This window comes from Diadema antillarum, unplaced genomic scaffold (genome assembly GCF_040938485.1).
Source record: "Diadema antillarum isolate AM-2024a unplaced genomic scaffold, OU_Dant_1.0 scf00000045, whole genome shotgun sequence".
NCBI lineage: Eukaryota > Metazoa > Echinodermata > Echinoidea > Diadematoida > Diadematidae > Diadema > Diadema antillarum.
This window is the reverse complement of record NW_027270934.1, coordinates 1,500,687-1,517,373: the sequence shown is the minus strand read 5'-3', so window position 1 is coordinate 1,517,373 and position 16,687 is coordinate 1,500,687. Positions and strand designations below refer to the sequence as shown.

The window sequence follows — 16,687 nt, the reverse complement described above, 5'->3', positions numbered from 1 at the left end:
AGTGAGAATATATCGCAGACGTTCCTTTGTAATATAAGAACAATTATTTTCTTCTTTGACTTCCTTACCGTTATACAGGCCTAAGTTATTATAACTGTGGGCATACATGTTTTCTAAGTTTAAGTTCAGTTTTAAGGTAAGATTGGAAATCATAGGCCAATTAAGTTGTTGCCTTTGGAAGTTGGGAGAGCTCTGTGTAAAGTGTATTGATGTAAGCTTCATTGGCTACAGAGCCACACGTCTAATTGCTACCAAGGTTGTGCCAGCAAAAAGATGTTGAGATAGTATATTGTGTGTACTTGGCAGAGCCATCTATGAAGTAGGTTAGAAAAAGAAAATGCCCAGTCATAGTTTTTGGCTCGTGCTCAATGAATCGATGTTATCGTTTTGCCCTGGGCATTGTGCCGGTGTCGGGTGGTGTATGCCCAGACGAGTGTCGCTGAATTTCTGGGGAATCAGTTGGCGCCAAAACGCTACGGATGTGAATTTTCGGCAGATTTAGGGTACATTAATCGCACGAGCACACCTGGAGTGGGTCCGCACAAGACGACGATGCACACATCCTCTATCTAGGGCGTGTAGACTCGCGAACACACACCACGTTCGCTCTAAAACCCGGGCTTCCTTATTTGGTAACACGGGCTGGTAGCGTTGACCGCCGCTTCGCTCCGTTCAGGGCGAAGGAATGCAGCTGGAATTTTCACCCCGTATCGTCTAGGCGTCTCGGCCGTGCTATCCCGTCGGTCCGTTCGGCGCTCCGAGCTAACTTGGCTGCCGCTCTCCCTCCGAAACACGGCGGTTTTCTATAACCTATCCTCACGGAAGCACGGATCCCTCGATCGTGTGTTCTCTACGTTCTCGCCACTGGGCCAACACAATTGAGCGCTTTTAAACCAATCTTCTCTGGAATTTCATGAAAAGTGAACTAAAAGGTAGGCCACACTTCATTCTTATTGCATTTGTCTCATACAATCCCTTTCCGCACGCAAACTTTCATTTTCACCCATGACATTAATATCTTACCGTGAATTTCTCATTAACTATGCTAATTGGTTTTACTATGGAAATACGAGGAATCTACTCCTGCCGCAGCCTCTTCGGTGCATCAGCGCCTTGCTACGCCGAGACTTCAGGCTGCTGAAACTATCTCCGTCCGGCATTAGCAGAGCTATTTTTCTCCCTCAAGATGTACACAAGAAAGTTTGAAGACGGCGTCCCTCCATTATACCTCCCCAATTTATCTTGGAAAATGCACGGACTGTTTACTCCTTCCTTTCCACGACAGCGGTCATCGCATACCAGCCGCACTCTGATGGCAGACTCCCCCTGAGCGGTGGCTTGGTCATCCGTCAGCACAGCGCTACGTGTACAAATCTAATTTGATTCGTATTAGGGCTGAAATTGGTTCTACACGTGCCGCGCAATGAAAAGGAAATAACCTATCCACAAGTGCAAGCCACAGAGAAGCTCATAGGAATGCATTCATTGACGAGAATCATCTTAGCTTGTGTTGTAGTAATGTGCATGGCCCAAAGCTCATACCAAAGTCAAACAAACATAAGTGTAGCTGTGACTACTTTGTTATACCACAAGAGCACTCGAATTCCTCGAAGAAATAGCGCACATCTCATTTCCGATAGTTTTGTGTGCCTAGACGTTTAATCCAGTCTTTTTTTCAATTGAATACAATCCGAAGTTTACGAGATATTGTGTACAAATTGATTTGCTTCATTGTGCTTGGCTTACCATTTATGCGCGTATCATGGTTGATTTACAAGCCTATAACGATATAATACATGTTAATCACCGGCACTTTCTTTTTAGATTACCTTCAAAGATAATTGTATCACGTCTTTAGAATAGTAAGTACGCAGGCTAGGAACTGTCAAATTTATCAATCATTATAGCCAGTTTATTGTCATGGGAATACACCTGGCTCATTAATTACATGAACGATGCCAAGCAATGATCCTACCCTCCCCCCCCCCCGTTTCATGACTCATTCTTTTTTAACAATCCTCTTCTTTTTATCCCTCCTTTTTTTATCTTCTCTTCAACCAATTTTTTTTTATCATCAATTTCTATCTTCTTTACATACCGTTGTCACTTCTGTAATCATAAACATAGATTTCCATCAATATCAATTGTATCATTACTCTCATTCTGAACATGAAAGCCTATGCAATGATTGAATCATAATCATACTTACTGCTCTCTCTACTCCAAAAATATTTGCTCTTATAACCTACCATTTCTTCTTGCGCGCAATAATCGAAGGCCGGTTTACTATTGAAATTGAAATCATGCACGTTCTTGAAAGACCTATAGTGACAAGATATTTCATCCATCTGCATACATACTTATGCATTTCAATACTTGTCATGTACTTGGCATGTATCATTTATGCCTGTGTCGGGCAATATAGCGCAATATTTTGTAAGATTTTGAAAGATTTGTAAGATTTCATTGACTCTATCGACCCCCCCTCGGGGTATGAGAGTACAAACATATTTACAATATATGAATACAAAAATATAAGTGATAATGTGCATATTCATGTGAAAATATTAACAGATATAGCGCAAGATTCCTGAGATATAGGACGAGACCTTCTTACTGAAAGCTATGCATAACATTTGAATAATATGTAAATCAACTGGTGTGTCACATATTATTTACATTCCCATGCAACATATTGTAGTGTTATCAGACAGGTCTTTATAATCGATTTCGATATGACATTATTGTCATTCATTTATGGCTGTCCTTTTCTTCTTAATTACCACAAAGTTACTCGCACCTAAATACTCTTATGGCTATCTACACAATGTCCTGCTTTATAATGTCGCGGGGAATTCGGAATGTCAACACACATACTGAGCGAGGGGGCGTGGTTCCTTGGAGTATAATTTTTTTAATGTTTCCGTGCGTGACTGTCCCGTGCGTGTTTAATGCCATAGGTTTTCGGGCATCCTTGACCAATAGACGGCCTGTGTAATGTATTTATAGTCTATGCAATTTTTTTTCCACCAGAGATTGTCTAATGCTACGTTTACACCATGTTCCCGGCGGGCACATACGGCAGTCCCGTTTTCCCGAAACGTAGTGCGCCGTGGGTAGATGGGATATTTTCCTGTTTTTCCCCTCCGTGTTCCATTCTTGCTCGTTCCAGTCCTGTCTCCGGTGAACATGTAGCTATCAGATGCCGTTCTCACGGTGTCTGGTCGGGCTAGATTACACAATATTTCCCGTCGCGTCTCACTACGGACCGCCCCCAAGTTTCGTTACGGCCTATTATGTGATGTCACGCTTTGTTGTGTGCACCCTGTTTTATCATAGCCTACAAGGTTTCTCATTAGCACCGGGACTGCCATGGCAATCTTGTTTTTTGACAATTTAAAAATCCGACTCGGCATCCACGTTTGCTCATCACGTCCCCCCCCCCCCCCACCCATTTCCCACCCCGCGTTGTCTCACGTCCATCTCTTTTTGTCCACGTTGGTCTGAAACGTGACTGCCGTGGCCGCCGGGAACATGGTGTAAACACAGCACAACCACAAAGCTTGCCGGAGGCTTGCCTTACCTAGCAACAATTCAGGGATGAAACAGGGAAATAACGGGTATCCTTAGGCCCCCTGCTCCTCCGATTTTCTAAAGCATATTTTTTTCTAAAAGGGATTAAAGATTTTAAAAAAATTTAAGATTAAAAGATTTTTTAAGAGCCATATATTCTATATCTTTAAATAAGATAAGTAAATTAACAGTTATTTTTCGACAGTAAGAAGAATGTCTTTCAATGACGAAACGAGAAAATTAGGGCCTAAGACTGGTCTTACATTATCAATAAGTAGAATGGCGTTGATTCCTAATCCTGCATAACAGCTAGCAGATACTTTTTACGCTAGCATTGTTTGTATAAGGTTATATAATTATTCAGCTTTTTAGCAGAGCGTGGTCGAGGACTGTTTTCTTTTTTATGTGGAGCTTCATCCAGCTCAAAAAAGGAGGGGGGTCCGTTTTTTCTTTACCGCCCCCCTCCCCCCCCCCCCCCATCCGCGAAGAGGGCGAAAGACCTTGGAATCCTTTGGTTTTCTTAGATTGTTATTTGTTGTTTTGTTACCGTTTTTTTAGTTTCTTTTATTCTTTTATTCTATTCTTTTATTCAAAAAGGCAAAATGAAGAAATGATGTCTTTAATTTGCCTTTTGGCAGAGCTTAAAGGGGTCCTATAGTTTTGGTTGAGACCTAACTTCAAGTTTCTAACATTTTTGAGTGAGATAATGAGAAACCTCAATATAAAACATGAAAAAGCATGTAATTCCAAGCGGAAATTTTATTTGATGAAAATTGGTTTTAAGGTGGCTGAGATACCCAAAACAGAGCAATCCTAAGAAAAGGTGGGACCCACCTTTTAAAACCATAGCTTTGTTTTGCTTTGTTTTTGGACGTCTCAGCCATTCCAAAACCGATTTTCATCAAATAAACTTTGAATCCCTCTTAGAACGGCGTGCTCTGTGCTATTTCATAAGTGCTTTCTTGGTATCTTACAAAAAGTTAAAAACCCATTCCTCATCTTCACCAATACTATACTATCCCTTGAAGATATATCCCCAACATTTATCCTCTCAGAGAAGGAATAGAGGATAGAAATTTGAATTTTACAGCTGATCACTGTTGAATTCCGGGGTTGTTGTCGTAATAAAATAACAACAGACATATGAAAGATGTTGCAATCAATTGTGTCTTCGTGACCGGCAGAAAATCGAAGGTATCTCGGATTATACTGTTTACCATTGGTATAATTGGGAGCAGTGATTTTAAAAATGCTCGAGTTACATTATCACATATTTTGATGCATATGTGTGAGTCAGTTGTATCACAGAACATCCTACCATTAAAAAATTGCAATAAAGCTATTAAGATATTAAAGGAACTATTTACCTTTGGGAGCAGTGATTTTAAAAAATGTTCGAGATATCACGTTTAACGCATATGTGTAGGTCAGTTGTATCACAAAACATCCTACCATATAAAAATTTTGCAACAGAGCCTAAAATATAAGGAGATATCACTATTTTTCTCACAAAACCATAACTGTAGATGGTTAATCTATGAACAGTTTTTATTATGTCTATTGTTCACATTTTGTATATATAACAATACTTAACATTGATTTATACTGATTTACTTTCTTAAACTGGTTGTTTGTATCCCTAACTCACATTTTAGAACTATTTTGAAGCACTAAAGCTGGGTTTTTGTTCCATCTGCAAATGGTAGATAATGCCTTTGACTGGCGAGAGATCAAGAAAGCCATGATGTGAGAGGGTTATCACAGTGCTTCATCTTGCTTGCCTCATATTTGTCAATTTATATCAGAATTAGGTATCTTATCTCAACAACGAAAAGAAAAGGTGCATTGAGATAGGAAGGAATGCCTTTGATATAAACTCTTAACTGTTTATGGGGTATAGACACATGTATGCACGTCTGACGTTTCGAAGTGATCAAGTACACCTCACAATGTAAAGTTAGATCCGACAAGGCGGAGCGCATCTAATACGGGGTTATCATTTTACCCAGGGTTCCTTGCGCGAGTTTGCCTGCGGTTTGATTGGTCGAGGCAAATACCAAGCATACCTCAGCCTGGAGTGTGTAGATAAAGACCTTACGTGCAGATATCATGTGGTGTAATATGTATAACTGAATGTTTTATGTGTGAGACAAAATTTTATTTCTCCCTTGTTGATACCTATCATTGGGGATAGATATTATGCACGTAAGCTGTGCCCATAGTATCAACTGTAGCAGACACTATACCAAAAAGACCATGTCGGTTTTCCTTATCACCATCACAACGCACATGACAGTTAGATAATGGTTCGATGTGTTCCCTTGTCATGTGTAGCTGTAAATAGATCAACGAGGCACTTAGATATTGGTAGATAAATCTAAAATATTTGAAAATAAATTAACAATTGTTCGTTTGTTTCTGACAAGGATAACTGATCACAGTATCTAGAAATCATAAAGACTTTCAGTAAATTCATAGAAAATAAAGGAAATTCAAGAGGACGAGAGGTTTCTGGTGAAAATATCAAAGGGTTACAGAGCGAGTAAAGGTTTACAGAGCGAGAAGGGCAAGTGAAGCGGATATTTGATGGCACTCTGAACCGTGTCAGCAAAATCAACTTGGTTAAAATTTTAATGATATGGAGAAACAACCGAACAAATTAATTCTTAAAAGTGATTCATTCAAAAAAGAAAATAGCCAGGAAAGCAAAAAAAGGAAAATGGCTCCGATCCTATGAATCGGACCTTTAAGAAAGGGACGTCGTCAGTCAGTGCAACGTCTCCCGGGTTTCTTATTGGCCTGTATAGCCTTCGGCTACCCTGCCATATCATGTAAGTGCATAATGGTATTTGTCCAGATGAAAAAGGATCACAACAGCTGATGGGATAGCCTTCCTACCCTCTGCAAACTGACCGCTCCATTTTTTCGGGTGCTACACTGACAGTCTTTGCGATGGTAATTAACATGTTCGCCGGGGTATCAGTGACCGCCGCGGTATTTTGGAGAGTCGGATCCGAGCCAAGTGACCCAGCGGTGACTTGGTCTAGGTCTGTCCAACGACTCACACGTCTCCTTGCCGTGTCGCAAGTCGTTATGCTCCTGTGGAAATACAATGAATGGTACTTATATTAATGAAATGAAATTGGATGAATCTCCTTCTCTACTCTAGAATCATTAGATCTTTTATGAAGAAAGAGAATGTAAAACCAAATTCCAAATATAGATTTTTATGAAGTAAGATGATGCAAACCAAAACCTAAATATAGATTTTTTTTTATGAAGAAAGATGATATTAAACCAAAACCCAAATATTGATTTTTATGAAGTTAGATAATATGAAGCCCAAACCCAAATATAGATTTTTATGAAGTAAGATATTATGAAACCAAAGCGTAAATCGATATGGATTGAGTGAGGGCAGAATATTATCATTGTTATATTACTCATTCAAGTCAAATAATGAGACATTATTTCCAATGTCACATTTTTGTTGATACAAGTTCAAGGGAAAAATACAATATATACAACACTACTAGATGATATAAATGTGAAACTAATGTTCAAAACTATCGTGTACTAATGTTCAAAACTATTGTATTGTGAATCGATTGTCCAATTTTCCTCACGCATTCATTGAAGTACCCAACATGGCTTCTTTCACTCAATTCACGTCCATATTTGGGTTTTGATTTCTTTTAATCAGCACCAACATATTATGCTACACTTAAAAAGAATGGTATGGTTTTGGTTGAGATGGGGATCCAGGTTTTAACTTTTTGTGAGACGTATGTGAAATGTTAAGGAACATAAAATTCTAAGAGGAATCCAATTTTTTTTTACTGAAAATCGGTTTTGAAATGAATGAGATATTAAAAAGAACATAGTAAAACAAGAGGTCTTAATAAAAGGTGGGACCCATCTTTTACAAGGACCACTTTGTTTGGCAAATATCTCAGCCATTTCAAGATCGATTTTCATCAAATAAACTTTGAATTCCTCTTAGAGAAAATGCTCTTTCATATTTCATATACGTGGTTTTTAGTTAAATCGGAATCCCCGTCTCAACCAAAACTACCCCTTTCCTTTAAGAAATTTTCAATTTCATGTTCCGGGCAAGAACCATAAATCTTTCAAAGAAGACACGTCAAACTAACTTCAATGATACCTGTAGAAAGTTTTGTTTATATTCCATTTAACATGTTTAACCCCTGTCTAAGACTAAATCATAATTGCATGTGTATATATCTATCTTTTCATCTACCTTTCTCTCTTGGTTTATCTTTTCTCCCGAAGGATAATAGTGTCATGTTTGTTAGTTTACACGGCGTTTGCATAATGCATAATGTATGAATACCATTAGATAATATGTTCATCCAGATATCATAGAAGTGTAGTACAGGGCATAATACTTATTATCTTTTTTTTTTTAGTTCAAACAATGAAGTCATGAAATTGTTTCTAGTGTGACACGTTTTCTCTGAGGAGGGATAGTGTCATTTATGCAAATTAGATGGAGCCCACTCTCGAATTGGCAATGATTGATGTGCACCCATAATTATGATGAAAGTTTTGTTTTGACTAATGATTTGGGTACTACTTTACCTCTCTCCCTTATGACAAGTCGTTTTTCTTACGTCCTAAAAATAATTCAAAAATCCTATTCGCAGGATACAGATATGCAATGTTTTTTTTTTTTTTCAAAATGATTGAAGGGTACTGCGCAGGTCATTGAGAGATTTCCGAGGTGATGATATCGTCAACTTTTGTAAACTACATGAGTCATATTATGCTTCTGACCAATGTCACTTTTTTTACAATACATTTGAAATTTTGTTTGTCTGTTTGTAAAAATTTGTTTGCGAATCATATAAAAAACATATACAAAAATAGGTAAAATATCAAAATCATGTACACCAAAGTAAGATACGGAGGATGGCCTAATTTCAGTGATATTATTAGAATACCACTGTTCTTCCTTGGGTCCTTCGATTAGTTCAGTTTAACAACAAAAATGCATACTTTTGACTTAGCAGGAAACAGAAAACACAAACAGAAATAATCCCTGAGCTTCTTATTTCTAGTCCGATTATAATGGCATTTCTGATATTTTGTTTCTTTATAGTTTGTTTATTTCAAGTCATTTTGTACAATTAGCTTGATTTCACAGAAGATATTCAATCCATCACGCAGTCCCATTCAGACATCTACTTTTAAGATTTATGTTACAACTTTGGTATAACCCTAGATCGAGTTTGCATTCTTTCGTTTCATATAAGACTATATATCTTTAGTTTTCCAATTGCGTATCTATTTGCACTCGCACACAGAACATAGAGTACTAGTATATCATCCTCGGAAAGTACATTATTTCCTGGGAATTCATCAGAACTGCTTGATATTTTAAAAACACAGTGTAGTTCAATGAAAAGTATTCACTACGAAGCTGAGGAGAAAAAAGAAACAAGTAGAAACAGACAAAGAAACAAGACATAGCGAGAGAAGAGTCTCGACTTGAGATTAGGATCTGGGAAAAAGATGAGGGAAAATAACGCAACTTTTCAGAAAAGGAACCAACTCACCATTGTATTATCTCTTCGTATCTGAGGCGCATTTGAATATGAATGAGAAAGAAAGCTTAATCTTGTCTCAATCCGCTACCTGTTGTGTCCGTTCGGTGTTGTATTTTGTCAAAGACCGAATGGTTTCCAAGACTTCCATGAGTTGCTGCAGAACACTTGAAAAAAAAAAACATTCAAAATGTTATATTCAAAGGGCTCCTGTCGTTATTTCTTCCTTGCAACCTCCCCCATATGCAACCACATCTGTTTTAACGTAAATGTCCATGCTGCGTATAAGATTCTCCATTTCAAAAATACTCTGCCTGGAAATGACGCTTGCTGTCAATTCCCATATCAGTTTAATTCAATTCAACCTAATTCAATTAAGCAAAGGTAATATAAATGCAAAGAATACATTTGGCAAATTATATTGTTTAACCATTTGAAAGAAGTGCTATTCATAAGTATGATAAAATACGTATGTACGAATGAATGTTTAGTGAGAGAAAGAAAGCATACATTGCAAGGACGACCAAAAAAAAAAAAAGAGTAAAACAGAGATTGAAGAGAATGATCTACTGAGAAGCGGAACTTGTAAGACATAGATCACTCGCTATGCAATATGCAAATATTTCACTTACTTTTAAAAAATCTATATACTGCTAGAAAATATTTGATTACTGATATATTCAATGCACGTACAGTAATATAAAACATATTACAAACAGTTCTTGTTTTAAAGTATACACAGGAAGTACAAAATGTGGAATGAGATACAATGTTACGGTACAGTCCTCCCAGTTAACACATAAAAACATGGATCGATTTTTTCGTCCCCCTTTTTAAACACTCAACTGCCACGCCCACTCCACCCTTCTCTCTTTTCGCCTTCTCTACCCCTCTCCCCCCCCCCCCTCTCTCTCTCTCTCTATCTATCTATCTCCCTATACCCCTCTCCCCCCTCCCCCCTCTCCCTCCCTATCAGTTCAAGGCGGCGGAATTCCATTGACCAATATGGAAGTAGGCCGGCTATCAAACGAATATACATTACCTCGTCATTATTTAGTCATCACAGAGCCTGGATCGCCCTGGGTGTTAAAACGCTCCAGTGCCTTTCTGTGCTAGATAGAATTAATGCAGGATATTTTCTTGCTCGATGTCTTCCCTACGTGCAATGTATATATTTTGCAATAATCTCCCAGCGCGTTATTTGTTGGAGGTTTCTCTCCCCTCCCCCCCCCCCCCGCCCCCACCCCTCTCAAATCTCTCTTTTGAACCTTGAATTGTGGCGGGTTGACATGACTTTTGGCATTCAGAAGCTATTTTGTTTATTGCTATACCTAAGATCGAAACAACTTCTTCACTTACTGCAATCCTTCGGCTCAGCCGAGTTTATCTTTTTTTTTTTTACTTTTTTTTTCTTTTTTTTTTGCTATATCAAAATTCGGCCAAATTGCTTTATTAACTGATTATGTAAACCATCCTTTAACTTCAGTATTTCCCTCGCCTTGAATGGTAAATACAGTTCTCTCATCAAATAATACAGCTGCCAAGAATAGACAGACAGTATACCCTTTAAACGTTTTGATGATCATCATTATATACCCGAGTAACCATGTTTCATATACCGGAGCATTATTACAAAGTATCAGCAACGAAGGAATAATTTGACTGTCTTCCGTAACCGTGCACTTTTTGTGACACCACTATGGCAGACCATTAAAATGTGCTTTCACTAGTGTAAAAAAAGTGAAACATATAGGTCTACTCTCATGGATTTTCGATAATAGTAACGTAAACACGCAAAAGTGTACGAAACAATTCAAACCTTTTCTAACGATATCTTAGCAGTGCCATCTACATTAGATGTGTACCTAGCAGGGCACTACTGTGTCTACTATGTTTTCACTTTTGTGCGATCGCCCTACCAATATAATTGGTGGTAAACCTTAACATGTCAAACGCAATGAACACGAACGATATTTTCGTTGTTCCATCATACGGAGGAACAGATCGCTGCTCCCTTTAAGTCTTTCTTTTAAGATGTCCAGATGTTTTTTTTTGCAAACAGTAACCTCAAAAGTATTCCCGCGATGACGTGCGTTGCCTCGGCATCACTGACATGCGCTCCTTTTTCTGGGCTTATCTTATCTTCGATCACGTTCAGGAGTCGGGTGCCTATGGAACGAATGTGTTTGCTATGTTTTTCTTCTCTGTCTCTTGCAAACTTTACGTTCTCTTGATTTATGAGTATTGATAATACGGCACTCCACTTGACAGTGCCTCAGGCTGTAAGACAACAAGCGTAGGAATGTTATTTACCTTTTTTATAGTCTAGAATCAAGTATTCAATCTAATCACGTTTAATTCCCTTATTGCATATTTGGACCTTTAAGTTACTAAGTTTAGGTTTGGCGAGATTTAGTTGTGTTCCATTGGTAAACATATGGGTCATTTAAAACGAAAGCCAGCATCATGTGGTAAAAAGAAATAAACCATTGTATGATATGAAATCTTAAGGAACCGAAGGCGAAATTCCTGAAGTTGATGATTCATATATAGCCACTACATGTATATCTCACAAACTGATAGCAAACAGCACAACCATGGTCAACCATCTTGAAAGGAGTAATTGGATTTGGTGACACTAAACTGCGACACACTTTACACTTAACTGCTTTCCCGTATCGTTTTTGTTTTCATGTTGTCTTATTTTGTTTGTGCAAGAAATACTTCACGTGCCAGGTGACACACATCACCAGACCCTGATGTCCAGCACGGACTGTCCAGCACAAACACACTCTGTGTGCTTAAAAATAGAGTAATACCCTGTGAATATTGAATTGGTGCTGGTTTGTTGTTTGACCGCATGATTGCAGTTCCATCGACATCCAACCAATCAAAACAAAGCTGGCGGGATGCAGTACTTGAGGATATCTTCTCTAGTCACTTTGAAACAAATACAAGTCACTGTTTATATCAAAAGAAAAATGTGATGTTTTTGACATACAGTAAACGGACAGGCTTAATTTGAGTTCCTTTCGTTTGTGATGCGTACAGCACATTATATATTTAGTTTTGGCCCTGTACGCGCTTGCCAAATATGGGTTATTCTTTAGTCTCGTATCTTCTATTCAGAAGTAAATAACACTGGAGGTGATTTTATCAATCTGACGCATTAGAATGAATCGAGAGCTGATGTCTTTGGATTCTAATTTTCTATAAAATATGTTTGTAGTTTGCATCACACCTAGGTCTACATACACATGAATACACTAGATTCATGATATACTAAACAGCAATCTATGTGCGGGGCGGTATGGGGGAGGGGGTGCAGTGGTAATACTGTTTTTGTTTTTTTTTTGTTCAACCCAAGGCACAGGAGAAATGCTAGAAAGTTGAGCTTCCTGTCATCATATCGAGATTATTTTCTGCCCTTAATTGAGTTTCACCTGCCAAACGTCCCACTTTACACAAGTCTTTGTACCGTTATCACAGCTCATCTACGGACTTGATTGTTTGTCAACATACCGCTGGTGTAGCTAGCATACTACTGAAAGCTGTGTAAGAAAATAAAATGAGAATACCAAGACATGGTGCGAAGAAAAAAAAATCCTTTGTTCGCTGACTGGTCATCGCTTACGCATACATACGAAAACACCTATAGAGCAGATGGATAAACATTGGGAATAGAGGTGTCATTGATTTCGTCACCTAGTAAATATTCTAGGCATGTAAAGAGAATGAACACGCAATCACCTTCCCCCTCCTTCCATAAGATCTTTGTTGATTAGTTTTCATCTAGATTCCAATTCAACTCTTCGTCTTATACAGTCTTTATGATAATAATTACATATAGCCCCTTGATCACGTTTGTTTACACTACTGTGATATCATTGTGCGCTTTGTTCGCGATGCGTGTTGTTCTTTCCATTTCCTTCGTCTTGAAATTTCAGATTCACTTGCACGATGTTATAGACATTTCCTGAAGGGTTAGTTAAGAAAAAAAAAATCACAGCATTATTCCTGATCATGATTGACCAACCAGTGCTACAAGGTTCTTCCTGTTAGCCTGTCCCTCGAAGAGCTCTCGGAGAGCAAATTGGTTCAATACAGTGACATGGGGGGAAAAGCATGTAAATGCTTTTAAGCATTAGTCAGCTCAAGGCTTGGTCAGCTGTTCATGACACACATACACAATGTGCTGGATTGCACATGTCTGCTCACACAGCGTGAAAACACGTCAAGTGATGAATGCAAGCTGCCTATTGGTCCTTTATCAATTCAAATTTCAGCTTCGAAAGGTCATTTTGTGGATTACGTGCTCTCACATATTACAATGAATTAGAGCGCGGTGACTTTTTTTTTCACATATTTCAGTTCTCTTATCAGTACTATGAGACACTGACAAGTTTTACTCTTTTCACTATACAAAATGATTCTTTGGGTAGTTTTTCGCATTTTTTGTTTCTTTCGTTTGGGAGAGGTCGTTTTGTTTTGTTTTGTTTTGTTTTGTTTTGTTGGGGTTTCTTGGCAGTTGGGTTTCCTTTTTTGGCGAATTCTGAAGAATTTATTGCATTCCATGCTTTGATAAGTTAGGCTATAAAATTCCGAAAATCTGCTGATAATTCCGTTTCGGTGCATCAACACTCCCATGATTGCGTGTTTGTTTTCTTTCTCTTTTCAATAAACAATCCATTCCTTGGTCAATGTAAACTCTAAAGACGGAAAGGAACGCGGACTATAAATATTGAAAATGTTAACATGAGACACAAAACTTCGTCCATTTCGTACATTGATTTTCATTACAACCAGGAACTAACCTTGTGCCGTCATTCGTCCTTTTTTCACAATGTCTTTGAATTCGATACGTAACTCAAAGCACTAATATATTTCTTTGGATTAAGACATTTTGATTAGCAGACCACAACACAACCCAGCATTCACAGGGCAAACAAAGTCCTACAGTCTTATCTTTTATTGTTGTCTACACTATCACGTTAATACATGCCAAACTCCTTTTCAGCCGCGAACTAAGTAGAATGCCCGAGTTTTTTTATTATCGTAATATGTTGTCAGCCTGTTAACATGATCTTTGGGGTTGAACGGGTTAACACCTCGGAATTTCTGCCAGACATCATAGAGGGACATTCAAGATGACTTCACTCACCGTAGATGGATAGAATTGCAGACATTAAGTAAGCCTGATCTTAAACATACAAGCTATATAGCACATATCACTTCGCGCCCATACACAGCGTCGTCTGCGACGTCCGGGGAAGTATGTCGTGCCGATTTATTTTCAGCCTCCTCGGGATGGGTCTGGGCGTCTAAATGTCAGACCAGTCGAGCCACTCCAGGGTCGCACATACCACTCGGAGAGACCCTTTGATTTGCCCAGCCACTTCACATCAGGCTATATTGATGACGTGTGCAGAGGCACTCCCATAATCCTTTGCGCATGCGACGTATATTATGCTGATTAATGTCACGGGGTGGTGATCGATCCACTCATTTTCACGCCCACCGACGAGCTGCCAAGCATCTCGATCCGCCCTACTGCGTGAGGGCAGCATTGGAGATATTGCTGAAATTCTGCGACATAGCTCCCGTGTATCCGGCCTTCCCTTTCTTGATCTGTGTCAATTTCTCTGATCGCGATTGATTAATTGTCGAAAGTTACATCGGTAAGCTGTTTGGTCGAAATCTTCTCAAAAGACATCATTGATGTACTGACATTATTTGGATGCATCGACCCTTGTCATAGAAATCACTTGTGAATGGAGGTGTTTATATTGTTACGTGGGAGGGTGTGAAATATAGCTGGATATGCGACATGTTTCGACAGACAGTGTTCTTCTTCTTCACACATACAGTTACTCTGTGTTTGTTTCATTCTTACTCACCATTAACCAGGAGGAACCGCAAGTAACCTAGCAACGGTCATTCTCCCATCTGTCCGTTTTCTCTCTCTCTTTTATGACGTCACATAGATACGAGGGTGTCAGTGTCGTGTCCTTCCATTCCTTGTCTGTGCAATTTGCAAATATCCAATATGGAGGATGAGGCATGGTATCTGTCACAGATATGAAATAATATCAAGCTTTAGATCTGCTATGCGAGCGCTAAGACGACGTTAATTTGGCAATAAATGGTGTTCTGCACATGCGCGGGACAGCACTTCCAATGTCCAGCCCGGTATGCTACGTCGTCTTAGCGTTAGCGTCGCAGCTCTAAAGCTCACTATCATTTCATGCGGTAGTGCTGATACACCAATCGCAATTCCATTGAATGTTCCATTGAACGACTAAGAGTTTATGTGCTGTTGTTGTCTTTTGCTTTACCAGGCAATTGTTGTATTAAACGTTTGCTTTTATCATACTAGAATTTGTTGTTCCTATTCCACAGCTTGAGTCGCCGCAATGGGGAAAGAAGCGGCTCCTACCTTCGTTCAGAAGCCGGCTCTGGACCAGTCGGATGACGGGCAAATTCTCATCTTCACCTGCAAGATCGCCGGCAACCCGCAGCCGGATTTCAAGTGGTCTGTCGACGACAAATCCATCTCAGATGGCGGGCGGTATTCCACATCGGTGAGATATCAGAAGCTATGTCTTCATCTTGTTTTAGTTTTTTGTTCTTGATGTAAATACTCTAAAGGGAGGGAAAGATTTTTGTGACGCGGACGTTAGAGGGGAAAAACTGTCCTGCGGATGCTCAGAATAGCTTTTCAAAATCGATCTAGAGTCCTCTGACATTTCACTAGTTGTGGGCTATTTAAGCGGCCTTTTAAAATTCACAAAGCAAAGAAAACGTCATCGTAATTCCACTGGAGGTGCTATTAAAGTTAACACACACTTTATCACTGCATCCTATGTCTTTTGTACTGATAGTGAGGATTCACTAAATTTGGCATCATTAGTCTGCCACAATAATTTCTTTCAGTCTGCATTAAATTCTTTCTTTCTCTCTCTCGTATCTCCTCTCTATATGTCCGTTCATCTATCTACCATGTATGTATCTATCTACTGGAATATATCTATCTATCTACCTATCTATCTATCTATCTATCTATCCATCCATCTATCTATCTACCTATCTATCTACCTATCTATCTATCTATCTATCTATCTATCTATTTATCTATCTATCTACCTATCTATCTATCTATCTATCTATTTATCTATCTATCACGGGACAGATGAGCATAGAAACTCACAAGTATTCTCACAGACATTGTTCAATCTTGTCCAAGCCCAAGTCTACCCATTTTGCATTTACACCACTTCTCCGATCGTCTCAGGTTAATAGCTTGTGCTATGTTAATACTGTTTTTGTTGATGCTCGCCTCACCAGGTCAAGGCTGATGGCGACACCTTCGTGGTCAAGATGGAGATCGCGGACATCGTCGCGCAGGATGAAGGCAACTACAAGATCGTCGCCCAGAACAAACTAGGGACCACGAGTGCAACGATTGCCCTCAAATTTGGCGGTGAGTCACAAGCGAGGTGACACCCAGAAGTCTGCCCGCGGAAGGCAGATGTTCACAAATACCGCCC

The 16,687-nt window shown here is 39.1% G+C and overlaps 1 protein-coding gene across 1 annotated transcript in view; it reads left to right on the top strand.

Annotated features, from left to right (window-relative positions):
* Window positions 1-673: 673 nt before the first annotated feature.
* LOC139714937 (twitchin-like) overlaps window positions 674-16,687 on the top strand; it is a 123,211-nt gene continuing 107,197 nt past the window's right edge. Inside the window, 3 exon segments of the mRNA XM_071626589.1 lie at window positions 674-932; window positions 15,540-15,721; window positions 16,485-16,620. Of these exon segments, the coding sequence (XP_071482690.1) occupies window positions 15,554-15,721; window positions 16,485-16,620 (304 nt within the window). The 5' untranslated portion in view covers window positions 674-932; window positions 15,540-15,553.